At 37.3% G+C, this 15,973-nt stretch overlaps 1 protein-coding gene across 1 annotated transcript in view; it reads left to right on the top strand.

Annotated features, from left to right (window-relative positions):
- Positions 1-15,973, top strand: part of LOC131167326 (ABC transporter A family member 1) — a 163,840-nt gene that overhangs the window by 94,659 nt on the left and 53,208 nt on the right. The window contains exon 29 of the mRNA XM_058126095.1: positions 13,294-13,440. Coding sequence (XP_057982078.1) covers positions 13,294-13,440 — 147 coding nt within the window. The remainder of the gene's footprint in view (positions 1-13,293; positions 13,441-15,973) is intronic.

Raw genomic sequence — 15,973 nt, 5'->3', positions numbered from 1 at the left:
TTTTAGATTGATTACTTTTTTCAACCTCATTTTTGGTGGCTTAAGACTTTGTTTACTCTAATTAGCTGCTTTGTCCAAACATGAAAAAGGGGAAAAGAAGGGGGAGAAAAATATGCAATGAAAAAGGACTCTGTACGGAGAATTTTTTAGGCATGCTAATTTTGGGTGTAGTTTTAGAGCTAAAGGTTTTCTTTTAGTTTAGGCTATGTGAATATTTTGAGAATTTCAGACATTTTTATTTGGTAAATTTTAGTTGGTTCCTAATTGTTAACATTATCTTTAGAAATAGTAATTGAAAAATTAAGTTTTGCATTAGATTGAGAATTTTCAATCCCTAAGTCCTCTCTCTCTCTCATTTGCCTTTGCCCTCCTACCCCCCCAGGCCCTTCGTCATCCTTCTTCTTCTCCTCTCTCCATTTTCTTTTCTTTCCTCATCCACTTCTCTCTTTTATCTCTCATCTCTTTTCTCTTCTCTTGCTACCCCACATCACCTAATGGATTTCCAGATTCTAATAATTGCTGATCCAATTATAAATTTCTATATGTTATAAATGCTTGCATATGTTTAGAGAGATTAAATTTCAAACTTCAGTATTTCAAAAAATTTGCCCTTCAGGTTTTAGCCCATATAGGTGCAGCTGTGGTTCATAACGGATTATTCACCAATAGGCCTAATCGAAATTTCAAATTTTCAATTCAAGTAGAGTTTCAATGCTTCAAAAATATGTAAATTTTGATTTCGATTGTAGAAGTAATGGCAATTATGTGAACATTTAAAATTTTTAACAGAGCCTAGGAAAAATAATGCATGCTTTAGAATTGAAATATTGTAAAATCCATAAATGACAAGTATATGGTGTATAATGTGCAATAATTCTAAAGTGATAAGCATATGAAAATGTTCACTTAATATTAATGAATTTTATAAATTAGCTAAATAGCCTAAATATGAGTTCATGTGCAATGCAACTTATTAAAGATTTGCTCAAACTTACTCACCTAAATCAAGAGATATATTTAATAAACTACTTCATATCTGTCAAAATCTTGTACAAAATTATCAAAACCACATTTTCTATCAATGTTTTACAGAAAAAAAAAAAAAAATGTTACTTGGAATTCACACTGATTAAACTGTCAGGCATCAAAGCACTGGGGAAAGCCAGACAAAAGGTGGTATGGATGCAAAACCTCAGGTTCTCTCCTTTCTAATCCTGCAGTGCCTTTGATTATTTGCGATGGTTTTGGTGTGCCATGACAGGAGAAGGATGCAGTCATTCAGTTCAGATCGAAAGGAAATCCTTCAATCTTGAAATTTATAGTGGGGAATGGGGCTTTTCTTTTTATACTTGTGTAATCTATTTCGTCGGTGGGAGAGGATTTCTTTGGTGGCAGTGATGTTGTTGTTTTCTGATGAGCCATAGGCAGTTTGTAAGGTTGAGATGTTTCTAAAGCGTTTAGTGGTTGAAGGTTAATTTATTGTATGGCGACTAGACCTACAAAGTTGGGGAATTTTTGAAGTTTTGGTTTTGGATGGAATGGGAATGCATTTTTTTTTTTTTGGTGTTTGTACCATTTTAAGGCATGAAATAGATTGTCAGCTCATACTAAAAGCTTAAGCTTTTTGGTAAGGTGGTAATCTGACATGGCATCAGAGCTATGGTTGCCATGAGCTCCTGGGTTCTAGTCTTGTTTGCAGCATTTATTGTATGTTTGTTGAGAATTCCCTTATTCCCTGTAACAAGAATTGTTTATCACTCCACTTGCAATCAAGCTGCATGTGTGGGGGAGTGTTAAGGCATGATATACATTGTAAGCCCACGGCCTAACAGCTTAAGCTTTTAGGTAAAGTGGTAACCTAACATACCTTTTTTTGGGGGGGAAAATGGGGGAGGGGGGACTGCATTGGTTTTTGCTGAGGGTACAGGAGGAGGATGGGGTGTTTAATAGAATTTTGATTGTCAGTTCTGACGATTTTGCCTGATAATGGAATCAATGGTGCACTATTACGACAAAATGCTCAATTATGGGGTGAGGCAGTTTTGGCTGCACAGTAAAGTGTGTGCACATGGTGTGCACAATGCTAGGGGAGAAGCTTCTTCACACAACTTCAGTGGACCAAAATGTGCTATTGGGGCTTCTAATATGTTGGTGGCTATGGTTTTTTTGGTTGTGCAAGGGATGATGATGGTGTGCAGTGGGCTGGCTTGCTTAGCAATTTTGTTTTTGGGTAAACTATTGGGTAGTGAAGGGATTATGGGCTTAAATTCCCATTTCCAACCAGCAGTATTCATTAAATGAACACACCCAATGTGTAAAGATTCAGTATCAGGTCTCAGCAGCACTGGTTTACTGGTTTACAGCCAACTAAATTCTGCAGAGGCCCAATACCTTAGTAAGGTGTTTGGAAGAATTTTATAACAACCAGAAAGGCCCAAAATTGGCTGAGAGGTGGAGATGCCCTTTTGTTGAAAGTATTGAGAACAGGGGGGTATTTATGGTCTGTGAATAGGGAGTTTGAACAGATGCAGGAGAGAAGATTTCATGGTTCATTGGCTTCTTCCTCTCAGGCCAAAGGCAATTTTCAAAATGAGTTTCTAGAGCTCTTTCAGGTGGGCCAACTGAAGAGGGAAAGTGCAATGCGCATGCTGACTAAATGTCAAGAGAGCTTTCCTTGGAAGCTGGGAGTTTTTCTGAATGCAGCGGAGGTGCAGGAAATTAGATGTGGTTTTGGAGAAAAATATAGTTGGTGCTCATGTGGGAAATACTGAAACAACTCTCTAAATGATGGAAGAAAATTATATGAAAAGACCAAGTATACCAAGATTAATACTTGTTGGACGCCCAGGGAGGACAGGGAATTCTTTTGTTGATATTCAAATTATTTCTGATGTGTTGGTGAGTGAGTTTTAAAAAGAAACATTGATGGTAGTTTTTATATTGAGGAAATATCAAGTTGTAGGCAGGTTCAGTCAAAATAGTTGGTCCGGTAAGTCTTCTTAAGGAGAAAAAGATATGGGAGGGTGCATGATGATAATGAGAGTCAGTTTGGTTTTGATTTTGCTTGTGATGGAGTTCTGCTTTCGGATGAGGTTCATGAACAATTTGGGTATGCTTCGGGTCATCTAATTTAATGGGCAATATTTCTGATGTGCGACCACCTCTGATTACTTGTGCTCGTGTTGGGCTTCTACATCCTTCTCATTAATTTCCTCACAGGAATAGGAAAAATCCCATCTATACATTGCTGATCTTTACCCTGACGATCTTCTTCAAAGATACGACCCTCCAAAATCTCCATTAGAGATGGTGGCACATACAATGGATCCCCAAGTAAATCAGATTGACTCAGACATATACCCATACTGTTCTGAAATTCATCCAATAACAAACCATTGCAGGCAAACTCACTGGTAACATCACTCTCATCCCCTGACGTATGTCCCCTTTGCTTTTTCTCCTTACCCTTATTAACCTGTTCATTTGAATCCCTCTTTTGAGTGTTAACTTCCACCTGCACTTCAATCCCATGAAAATAAACCTTACTGGCCCAAACCTTATCACAGCCAGTCTCTCATCTCTACTCTGTTCCCTGACAGCTCCAAGCTTAACCTGTAGAACATCCTATGAGGCCTGAGCCTTTATAACCTGACCCTCATCAACAAGTACTGAAGGATGCTCAATGGTCAGTCTCTCATCATGCTCGCATGTTCCTCTTACTAAGAAAGCAGAAACATCATCTAAAAATGGCCTCCCTTATTTAGCTTTTGTTAGGTTTTTCCCTTCCTCTGTTAATTCTTTTCTTCTTCTTTTACTTTTGAAGATTTGTGCTCTCACTTAGGTTGTAACTCTTTATCTTCTTTCCTATTATATCGTCCTTTATTATCTAACAATGGTATGATATTTAGTTTAATATGGGAGGGCAATTGTTTCAGTTCTGCTGTCATGGAGATTGTGCTGGCAGAGGAGACAAATGCTCTTAGTTTGTTGAACGCCTCTTTTCTGGTGTGATATAACATTAAGAGTGGTTATTCTGAGATTCTGTCAATTGGGCTGAGTGGAGAGGGAAGGAATATTTTGTTTGCTGTTGAGAAATCCAGAAAAATTTCTCTGGAGGCTGGACAATGTGTGATGTCCAAAAGGTGCAGGAAAGGCAAATGGTTGATGTTGGGGTTGGTGTTTGCAATAGTAAGGGATGAAACATTGACTATGTGGGAACGGTTGAAGAGTTCCTCTGGTTGAAGGAAAGTTGGCAAGGGAGGTTTGTACTTGTTGTATGCCACAGCAGAAGAGAATGGAAAAGTGGAATCCTTTTGTTCATAGACACTATGGTTTTCGTGTGTAGGTGAGCAAGGTTTTGAAAGGAAATAATGATGCGGAATTATCAAATAGGCTGAAGTTAGACTCAGAAAATAAGGCTAGTGAATATCTTTTTTTAAGGAGAAAAAGAAATGGGATGATGCATTTGATATTGAAAGTGTGGGATAGTGATTTTGTTTGTCATGGAGGCTAATTTTGAGTTGAGGTTCGCGATCAAGTTTGGTATGCATGAGATATTTGATTTATTGGGTGATATTTCTCTTGCCCCCATCTCTACTGGACAATCTAGATGTTGTTCCTGTCTTTAAAGATGATGGAACAGGCAAGGAGAAGCAGATAAATGATTAGATTGAAGCTGGTATTCTTTTTTTTTTTTTTTTTGGGAGTCCTAGGGCATGCCCCACAACTAATTCACAAGATGGGGTTGTAGTTGTCTGATCCAGTAGGCAAAGAAGTCCGTGTAGACCGTGGAAATTTTAAGGTGAAGAAAGAGCGGCGAAAATTAGATAAGTTGTAGTGCATGGGTGTATCACCAGGTTTGAGTCCCAACAGCCCTGCCTCATCTAAAAGATCAAGAAAATACTTCCTCTGTGACAAAACAGTTCCTGTATGAGATCTCAATACTTCTAGACCCCAAATGTACTTCAATGGCCCTAAGTCTGTTGTCTAAAACTTGCTTTGTAAGAAAAGCTTTTGGTCCTGGATGTCTCGATGATCATCGCCAGTGATCACAATTTCATCCACATACACAATAAGCAAAATCTTGCAATATGCAGTGTGATGATAAAATGTAAAATGATCTACTGCACACCGACAGGGGCCAAACTCACGTACTATAGCATGAAAACAGTCAAACCATGCTCTTTCATATTGTTTTAATCCACATAATGATTTGTTAAGCTGACATACTAAGCCTGAGTCACGCTGAGCAACAAACCCAAGTGGTTGCTCCATATATACCTCCTCATGAAGATCACCATGTAAGAAAGAATTCTTCACATCTAATTGATATAGAGGCCAATGACAAGTAGTGGCTAAAGGATGAACAAATGTATCGAGGCATGTTTAGTGATTGGAGAGAATGTTTCTGAATAATCCAAACGATACACACCTAAGTATTTCCCGTAGCAATAAGGTGGGCCTTCAAATCAGCCACAGAACCATCAGGATTGACTTTCACATTGTACACCAGCGACAACCGGCCATAGACTTATTAGGAGGAAGAGATACCAAATCCCAAGTATCATTATCATATTGTGCATGCATCTCTTCAAACATTGCAATCCTCCACCCAATATGGGATAGGGCTTCAAAAATAGATTTTGGAGGAGCAACAAAAGACATATTACTAACAAAAGAGAAATACAAGGGTGACAAGAAATCATAACAAACAAAATTAGAGATTGGATGTTGGGTACAAGTGCGTTTACCTTTCTGAACAGTTATAGGAAGATCAACATCATGGGAAATAAGATCATATGATGAGGGAACTAGAGGCGCAATAGTAGAAGTTGGAGGAGGCTCTAGAAGTGGAGAAGAATTGAAAATAGTATTTCTTATAATTTAAAAATAAGGTACAATATGAATGTCTTATAGATTATAAGGATAATCTAAAAGGAAAGAATAATAAAGGAAAGAATGACAAATTGCTAACAAAACTCCTAAAATATCTCCTAAGAATATTTACATAATTATAAAGATATAGGGTAAACAAATCAATCCACTGTCCAGCTTATCCTTTATAAAATGCTTGTCAACCTCAGCATGTTTTGTTCTATCATGAAGCACTGGATTGTGAGCAATGGGTATGACAGATTTGTTATCGCAATACAGTCTTATAGGTAGTGGATTAGTGACTTTCAATTCTTCCAATAAATTTTTAATCCATAACACTTCACAAATTCCATGAGCAACTGCTCTAAATTCTGCCTCTGCACTACTCCTAGCTACCACATTTTGTTTTTTGCTTCGCCATGTAACCAAATTTCTACCAACAAAGGCTCCATAACCAAAAGTTGATATTCTATCGGTTATACCCCCAGCCCAATCTACATCAATGTATACCTCAACTTGTAGATGTGTATGGTCTTTAAACAGTAGACCTTTTCCTAGAGTTCCCTTTAAATATCTCAGGATTCTATAAACTGCATCAAAGTTGTCAAGCCCTGGTAAGTGCATGAATTGACTTACCTTACTGATAGGAAAGGCTATGTCAGGACGTGTATGTGATAGATAAAGTAGCCTTCCAACCAATCTTTGGTACTAGTCTCTATTGGTTACTTCTTCAGGCTTGGCAGGTTGTAGTTTAAGATTAGGCTCTATAGGTGTCTCAACTACTTTACACCCTAGTAAACCTGTTTCTCCAAGCAAGTCAAGCACATATTTTCTTTGTGAAACAAATATACCTTTTCATGACCTTGCTAATTCCATACTGAGAAAATACTAAAAGTCACCCAAGTCTTTAATCTCAAATTCATTAGCAAGCATCTGTTTTAATTTATCAAGTTCCTTGCTGTCATTACCTCTCAAGATAATATCGTCAACATAGACAATTAGAATAGCAAACTTCCCTTCACTTGAGTGCTTATGGAACATGGTGTGATCAGCTGACCTTGGCTGTAACCGTAACCCTTTACAACCTTCCCAAAGCGTTCAAACCAAGCTCTCAAAGATTGCTTGAGCCCATACAATGATTTTTTCAATTTACATACCTTATCTCTGCTAAGATTACCTTCAAAACCTGTGGTGCTAATTCCATAAACATTTCATCCTCTAGATCTCTATTTAAAAAAGCATTCTTTACATCCAACTAGTGTAAGGGCCAGTTAGAATGTACAGCTAAGGAGAGTAACACTTGGATTGAGTTTATCTTGGCTACTGGAGCAAAAGTTTCTTGATAGTCAATTTTGTATGTTTGTGTAAACCCTTTTTGCAACAAGTCTCGCCTTATATCTCTCTATATTGCCATCTGCCTTGCATTTAATTGTAAACACCCACTTGCAACCTACAATTTTTTTTTTTTTCCTTTGGTAAATCAACAATTTCCCATGTACCGTTGTTCTGTAATGCATTCATCTCTTCAAGAACTGCTGACTTCCAATCCGGATGATCGATAGCTTCTTGAATGGTCCTGGGAACAAATAGGTGAGAAATATTGGATGTAAGGGCCTTATGATTATGAGAGAGTCTATGGTATGATAAATATTTAGAAATGGGGGTGTGTGGTACAAGTTGTAACTCCTTTCCTAATGGCTATAGGTACATCAAGGTTAGTAGATTGATCAACTGAAGTGTAGTAGGATTACCTGGGATTTCCAAATGACCAGTTTTTGGAGGTGATGATTGATTTTGCTTAGAAATTTTGGGATGATCCTTATTATTAGAACGATCTCTGCCTCTAGTATAAACAAGAAGCTCAGAAGAGGGATTATTTTGTAGCAATTCTCCCCTTGTTTGTGATTCCCTTATGCTTTGTACAAGCAGATTGGGATTTCCATTTCACTATTTAAAATTTCAGTTCCTTGAATGTTTTGTAGAGGGATGTCAATGTCAAAGAAAACATTAGTCATTGGTATAGAAGTTTGCCAAAACTGATCTTCACTGCTCTCTTTTTCCCCTTGAAGATAAGTTTTTTTAAAGACAGACTGATTTTCAACAAAAACGGCATCCATACTGATGTGAATTTTTTTGTTTTTGTTTTTTGGATTAAAACATATGTACCCTCTCTTACTGGGAGCATATCCAAGAACACACATTTTTCAGCCCAAGGATCAGGTTTAGATCTAAGATGAGCTGGAATATGAACAAAAACAGTGCATCCAAATACTTTTAAGAGGCAGATCAGAAATTATCCTATTATCAAGAAAGGATTTTTTTAGGCATGCCAAAGGAGTGATATACTGCAGCACACGGGTAGGAATTTTGTTAATAAGGTAACAAGTAGTTAAAAATAGCATCCCCCCACAAATATTTTGGAATATGCATAGAAAACATTATAGTCTGTGCAACCTCAAGTAAAATGACAATTTTTTCTTTGAGTGATGCCATTTTGTACAGGGTGTCACGACACGTGGATTGATGTTGAATCCCTCTTTCTTTGAAAAAAATTCCCAAAACTTGGTTGAAATATTCTGTACCATCATCTGTACGAAGTATGCTTATTTTTGTGTGAAATTGATTTTCGATCATGCTATAAAAATTATTGAATAATATTTCAACTTCAGATTTTCCATTCAACAAATATACCCAACAAATCCGAGTATGATCATCTATAAAAGTCACAAACCATTTTTTCCCGGATAAGCTAGTAACCTTAGAGGGACCCCAAACATCACTATGAATCAAATAAAAAGGTTTTGATGCACGGTAGCCCTTTGAGTTAAAAGGAACTCGATGACTTTTTGGTAAATGACAAACGTCACACTGAAGAGAAGTACAATCCAAATTTTTAAATAGACTAGGCAACAAATATTTTAAATAAGAAAAACTAGGATGCCCTAATCTAAGATGCCAAAGCATTGTTTGATCACGCACAGGGATTGAACTAGTACTACGACTCAAGCCCTGAGCTTGTTTATTGTTGAACAAGGTATCATCAAAATAATAAAGGCCATCGATCATCCTAGCATTGCCAATCATTGCCCCCGAGTTGGTCCTGGAATTCATAGTGAGAATCAAAGAATATGATACGATAGTCAGAATCACGGGACAATCAATAGATAGAAGATTGCAAGTAAGTTTAGGAACATGAAGGACAAATTCTAATTTTATTTTCTCGAAAATTCTAATGGAACCTCTTTCTGCAATGGATGAAAGACTCCCATATGCAATCCTCACTTTTTTATTACTCGGACAAGGATAATAAGATTGCAACAATTGAGATATACAAGTCGTATGGTCAGATGCACCTAAATCAATAATCCATGGTGCAAAGGCTAAAGAACTGGAATAGGCACTTGACATATTACTTGTTTGGATGGACCAAGGAACCAATAGAATTATCGGATATCGGATTGGATTCCAGCAGTTGAAGAAGTTGATCCTTTTGCTCTGAACTTAGAACATTGGTATGGTCTTCATTTGCTCTAGGAATCACTTGGTTGTTTCCAGGTCCAGGTTTGCTGGTTTTCCATGTAGTTTCCAGAAGGTTTCTCGGGTATGGCGTGGCTTGTTACAGTAGTCACACCATACTCGAGATTTTTTTATTGGGGTATGACTGTTGTATAGAGGCATTAGTTGCAGCCCAAACAGTAGGATTAGCACCAACCAAAGCTGAGTTCTTCACTGTTCCATCAGCCATAATGGAGGCTGAACAGGCTTAAGGCAATAAGGCCTAGGTTTTAGAGGCTATGACTATCGAAAGGAAAAGAAAACCAGGCTTTAATACCATCTAGAAGTGGAGAAGAATTAAAAATAATATTTCTTATAATTTTAAAATACGGTACAATCTGAATGTCTTATAGATTACAAGGATAATCTAAAGGAAAGAATAATAAAGGAAAGAATAACAAAAGGAAAGAATGACAATTGCTAACAAATCTCCTAGAATATCTCCTAAGAATATATCCTAGAATATTTCCTAAGAATATTTACATAATTAAAAAAAATTCTCCTGTAATCAAGAGAGTTGATTGGATAAATTTGCAAACCTTCCAATAGAGGCTCTCCTCCCTTGAGTCACTGTGTGTATACCTTCAAATTGGGATGTTTCAAATGATGAGAAGGACTCAAATTGGATGAAGATGTAGGAGGCTTGGGCACAAATAATAGGTTTGGATCTAGAAGGCAAGGTAGAGGAAGGCGAGGCAGAGGAAGGGACTCATCAAGGTTAATAGAACTTAAAGAATCATAATGTGTAGACTCAGAAAAGGTGACATCAGCAAAGACAAAGAATGGATTGTAAAGTAGGGCTGTAACATCAATATCACTTTTGAGTAAAGGAATGGCCTAGAAAAATACATTTGATAGCACGAGGATGCAACTTATTCATTCTTGGAGTTAACTGATAGACAAAGGACACACAACTGAATATTCGAGGAGGAAGGGAGAGTAAAGGAGCCTTAGGGAAGATAATTGAATATGGGGTTTTACCACCAAGGATAGAGGATGGAATTTTATTGATGAGGGAGAAAGCTGTGAGCACAACATCACTCCAAAAAACTTTGGGGACATTCATTTGATACAATAGGGTATGTGTGACTTCAAAAATATGTGTTTTTTCGCTTGACAACTCCATTTTGTTGTGGAGTATGGGCATAAGAGAACTAATGGATCATACCAAAATTAGTCTTTTAGGTACTGAAGTACTCCTTAGCATTATCGCTTTGAAGTATCCTGACTGGCATATTAAATTGATCTTTTATTTGGGAAGAAAAGACACAAAATACATTAAACAACTCAGAACGGTCTTTCATTGAATATAAAAAAGTCATCCTACAGTAGTCATCAACAAATGTAATAAAGTACCAAAACCCAAACCTTGATGTGACATGAGTAGGACCCTAAATATAGGAATGGACTAGCATGAAAGGACTAACCACCCGTTTGTCTACCCTAGAAGCATAGGGAACACAATAATGTTTTCCCAATTGACAAGACTCACACTCAAGACTAGACACATAACTCAATGTAGGAAGTAGGAACTGGCTATTTCAGCTTGTCTAAGGATGGATGTTGAAGGCGACAATGGATTTGAAGTGGTGTAACTATGACTGTGCAGGCAATGGGAGGAGAAGGCGACTCAATGTAGTATAGTGCACAAGTCTCATTTCCCATGTCAATTGTCTTTCTCTTCTTCAAATCATGAATAACCACAAAATCAGGGAAGAAAGTGACAAAACAATTTAGGGACTTTGTAAGCTTATTAATTGACATGAGATTGAAAGGAGATATAGGAATGTACAAAGGAAAAGAAAGGGAGATGGAAGGAGTAGATTTACTGTTCCTATCCCCTTAACAGCAATAGTGGACTCATTAGCAAGGGTAACTTGAGGTAGATTTTTAGGATTCTAGAGGTCAGAAAATAAGTTGGTTGCACTATTTATATGGTCAGTGGCAGCAGAATTGATAACCCAAGGACTAGTGGGAAAGATACCAGATGACATAGAGACTGTAGGATTTACCTTTTTGGGCAAAAATGCAATATGATAAGATGCTCGTTGAGATGATTGATACTGTAGAAACCTTGAATACCCCTCAGATTTAGTCATAGTATGCTGTTCACCCAAACAAGTGACCAACAAGGGAACCATAATTTTGGGATTTGCAAACTGTCTCAACACGCACAAACTCAGACCAATGATAACAATATTGATTGTTGGAACAGTCGGAACAACCATGAACAAGTCACAAATAAATCGGTACAAGGCTGCCACAGCACCAAGAAACTTAGATGCAGCCCCAAGAAAGCAACACACAGCACTGGAACAATTGGAGAGGTGAACCACCGAAACTACCATGGACAAATCACCAACAAACTTAACACTGCCACAGCCTCACAAAAACAGCTTATGAACACTACCACTGCTCCAAGAGAGTCACCAATGACTTTCACCAACAACGAACAACAACTAACAAATTACTACGAGTGCATGGTAAAAAAAAAATTGGATCTTTGAGCAAAACACATGTCGAACAGCTTGATATTTTGGTATATGGAAGGAATTAGAACATTGAATTGAAAAAATAAAGAAGAAGCAAATCCCACTGTTTCAGACTCAATAAACTCAATAACCATTGATAAACAGTTTCATGAAGCATCAAACAACCATTCCTTCGGTGCTGCACATGAGCAATTAAAAAAGGTGAGATCTTTGGACATAAACATCACGAAAAACTCCATCATCATGTTAATAGAGGGACTGGAACACTGCTGGATGATTTCAGGTCAAAAGCATGCCTGAAAGTAGCTTCACGTGCCAGCGCATGGGGTCGGCCCTGGCAGCCTTCAACCAGCACGTGAGGGTGCTTGGGGCACTTCCTGGAGATGGGATTTCAGTGGGGAGTAGGTCAGCAGTGTCTGTGGGAGACTAAGGTGTTGTTTTTGCAAAATCTATAGTAGATTTTGTCTTTGTGAACTGGCTGTTGCCCAGGAAATTTCCAGCGACTGATCTGACTTCCAGCAGCTGCTGGCTGTTTTCTAGGGCTATAGTGTTGCTAGAAATTCTTTTATGATAGCAGGCATGCAACGGATTTTGGGTTTTAGGCTTTAGTTTTTTATGGTGGCGGTAACAATTAGGGTTTTGGTTTCAGAATCATGCTTTGATACCATGCTGAATAATTGGTAAAATGGAAGACCTAACTTCAATGATAGGCCTTTCCCTCTGTTTATAATATATGTCAATTACAATGTTAGTGACCATAATACCCTTGCTAACTCACACTTACTACTAACAAAACTCTAGCGCATAATAATAATTCTAAATGACTAAATAACCATTAACAGAAACTAGTAGTAAAGCATGCAATTATTTTATGATACTTTAAAAATGGTTCTAGTATATTATAAATTAAGTATATGTACATCAATGACAGGTATGTTGTGTTTGGGGTGCGGCAGCTGTAATATAATATTCGTATTATTAGTTAATATAAACGAAATTCAAAAATGAATTATTTATTATTAAATAAAGATAATTTTGATATAAACAGTTAAATAAAATGTTGTTGCCATTTCAATTTTGAGAGTGATGGAAAGCAGAAATTTCAACTGAAATTTCGGCAATCTCTTGGAAATTTAATACCATGTCTATACATGCTCCATTCAGAAAAAAAGTGGATGATTGCTTCTAGGTTGAGGGCATAAGTTTGATGTTCAAAGTATCCTATGGTGAACCCCAAACTGTCATTTTAATGAATAGACAGCTGCTCATTTCTAGTTGTTTGCTTTCTATTGAGCATTTTCATGTTTATAATGTTGGAATATAGTATGGATATATTGAAGTCATTTTTCCTGATTTTTTGTAATGTTTCCAGATCATTTTCAGATTAGCACCAGGATTCTGCTTTGCTGATGGACTTGCTTCATTAGCTCTTCTACGGCAAGGGATGAAAGATGGATCTAGTCATGGGGTTTTTGACTGGAATGTTACTGGTGCCTCTATTTGTTATCTGGGTGTCGAGGTTTTTTTTCTGATCCTAGGCCTTTATGGATAAATTTCCCTGTTATCGTGTTGAGACTTTTTTTTTTTTAATAATAGAGGAAGATATATTAAGAGAGAAAGAAGATACAAGCAACAGAGGACAAGGAATCATCAGAGAAAAAAAAAGCAAGGTTAAAGACCACCCAAACCATAGCTGCTCACAAACCGAACCACTATTACCCACTACCCAAAACCCTACCTAAATCCCAAATGAAACACTACCTGAGAAAACCTCATTTCAGTCTTTTCGAATAATAATTGATGGAATACTGCAAATTAGCCCATTTCCATTGCCCCTTCCTAGACTTAATTTGCCCCCATCCAATCGGACTCCCTTTCCTTCTGAGTCAGCTAACCACATACCTTTTATATCCAGCATATGTTGAAGGCAAAACACAAAAGCAGTACCAGTCTCATTCTGCTCAATCTTGTCTAGCTCTTCTTATCCAATGTTTCTTGACAAGAGCTCCCTCTAAACCCTCCATTGGAAATGAAGACAGCAAGGAATGAACCCCCATAAAATCAGAAGTCTGATCTATAGACAAGTTGTTCACAAACCTCATCTATGAGTGGCCCTTCATTCCATCAAAGTTACTAACCAGATCACCCTCCTCATCTGATACATTGCCTGGCTTCTTCGTCTCCACAGAAATTTCCTCACTAACCTTCTCTTTTAAATCTATTTTCAGCCCATTCAAATTGTCAAATGTAAAAATTGCCATCACTGTTTTATGTTTTTTTTTCAGGAACTTAACTGTCCATGTGCCCTAAGGAGCTTCTTAATTGAGTAATCCCTTTTTTCCTTACTCTTCTGCCTCCCATGAGTGTAAACCTTTGTTGTTGCTTCATTAACATGAGTATTTTTTATGCCATCCATCCTTGCCTTATCATTACTGTAACTTGCACCATCTTGATTCCCAATTCGAACAGTTGTACCATTGTCCTCCATAAGTAACCATCCTTCATAGGAAACTCTCTGGTGAACTCATCTATCTTTAATATATCCCTTCATCCCTTTTACCACTGGAAAATATCTTGGCTTGCTCATTCGCAGTCCACCCCCATCAGAAAAGCAGTGCCATGGGGCTGTTTCTCCTCCACCTCCTTGCATTTCCCAAGACCAAGTCTGCTGTAGCCATCTGTTTTGACACCCACCACCACACAATCCTCTCCCCAGCTTTGGGCCTAGTTGTAAGCAAGGTCTTAAATTTCGATTTTGACTCAAATTTTCAAACTCCAAAAGTACAGAAATTTCGATTTTGATGTCAAATTCAATTTCGGTTCGAAAAAATAAAGTAAATCAGTAGTAAAACATTGAATTCTCTGTGAATCTTTAGAAATGGTTCACAGACATAATAATGTAAGTTTTAGGACTAAAAGATTACAAGTTAATTACATCTATGTTGTGTGTGAGGTGGAAAAGTTGTAATATTGTATGTGTATCAAAAGTATTTGTAAGATAATGTGCATTAAACATGTTTAGTTAATACAACTGAAATTCATAAATCATTTAAATATTATTTATTATACAAATAATGATAATTTAGACACGAATGGTTAAATAAAATGTTGTTGTAAGTTTTTTTTTTTTTCATATAATTCCAAAAGCACTTGTAATAATCTTTTGATTCAATAAAAATTAATAAAATAAGTTAAGACAGAAATTTCACTTCACTCCTAAATGTCTCATTTGAATTTTGTGGAATTTCATTGCATAGTTAATATTTCGACTGGTTTCACTAAAATTTTGAGATTTAGACAAATTTCGGATAATTTGTTGAGATTTCAATGGAAATTATTCAAAATGGAAATGGACTGCCATTTCGATTTCGAGGGTGACGGAAACCGAAAATTTTGATTATATTGTGGAAATTTAAGACCATGGTTGTAAGGAGATTTACCTGAAACCATGGGCTGCTCATTGATATTATTCAATGAGCTTTAATCCTGATATCTAACAGAAGAATTTTGCATAGCTTGAGATATGTGTTGGGCCTACTCCAAAGAATATAAGTTAGTTAGAACAAGCTGCCCTTTAAATATAGTTGGGTCTAGCCCAGTAGCACCCATCAGCTGACACTAGTTCAAAGTAATGTGTATAATTCCTGGCCCACCCAACTCTAAGGCCCCGCCATTATTCTTGGGCTCTCGATTTTTAGCCTTATCCACATTGCAAACCCTAGCTGAAGGAGTATCCTCTGGAGTCTGGATCATCCGCTGGAGATCACACTGTACCTCCACAGTTTTTGTAACGCCACCCACCCTACTGGACCTTTGCAGCAAATCTCCAACCAAGGAATCCTTCTAAATTCAATGGTCGTTTGGTTGTGCAGACTTGTTCCTGACCTCACTCTTGGGATTAGGAATATTCTGCATACCTCCCACCAACTCCAAAGCTTCAAGAAAGCTACGCCAATTTTCCCTTTTCAAGCCCTCTGAAATGAAGCTAATGTTTCCATTGTTGCTCGATTGCATCTTGTGATCAATCTACTAGCCAGCCAAAAAAGCAATAT

The sequence above is a fragment of the Malania oleifera genome, chromosome 11 (genome assembly GCF_029873635.1).
Source record: "Malania oleifera isolate guangnan ecotype guangnan chromosome 11, ASM2987363v1, whole genome shotgun sequence".
Taxonomy (NCBI): domain Eukaryota; kingdom Viridiplantae; phylum Streptophyta; class Magnoliopsida; order Santalales; family Ximeniaceae; genus Malania; species Malania oleifera.
The sequence above is the reverse complement of the archived record's forward strand: the minus strand, read 5'-3'. Positions and strand labels throughout refer to the sequence as shown.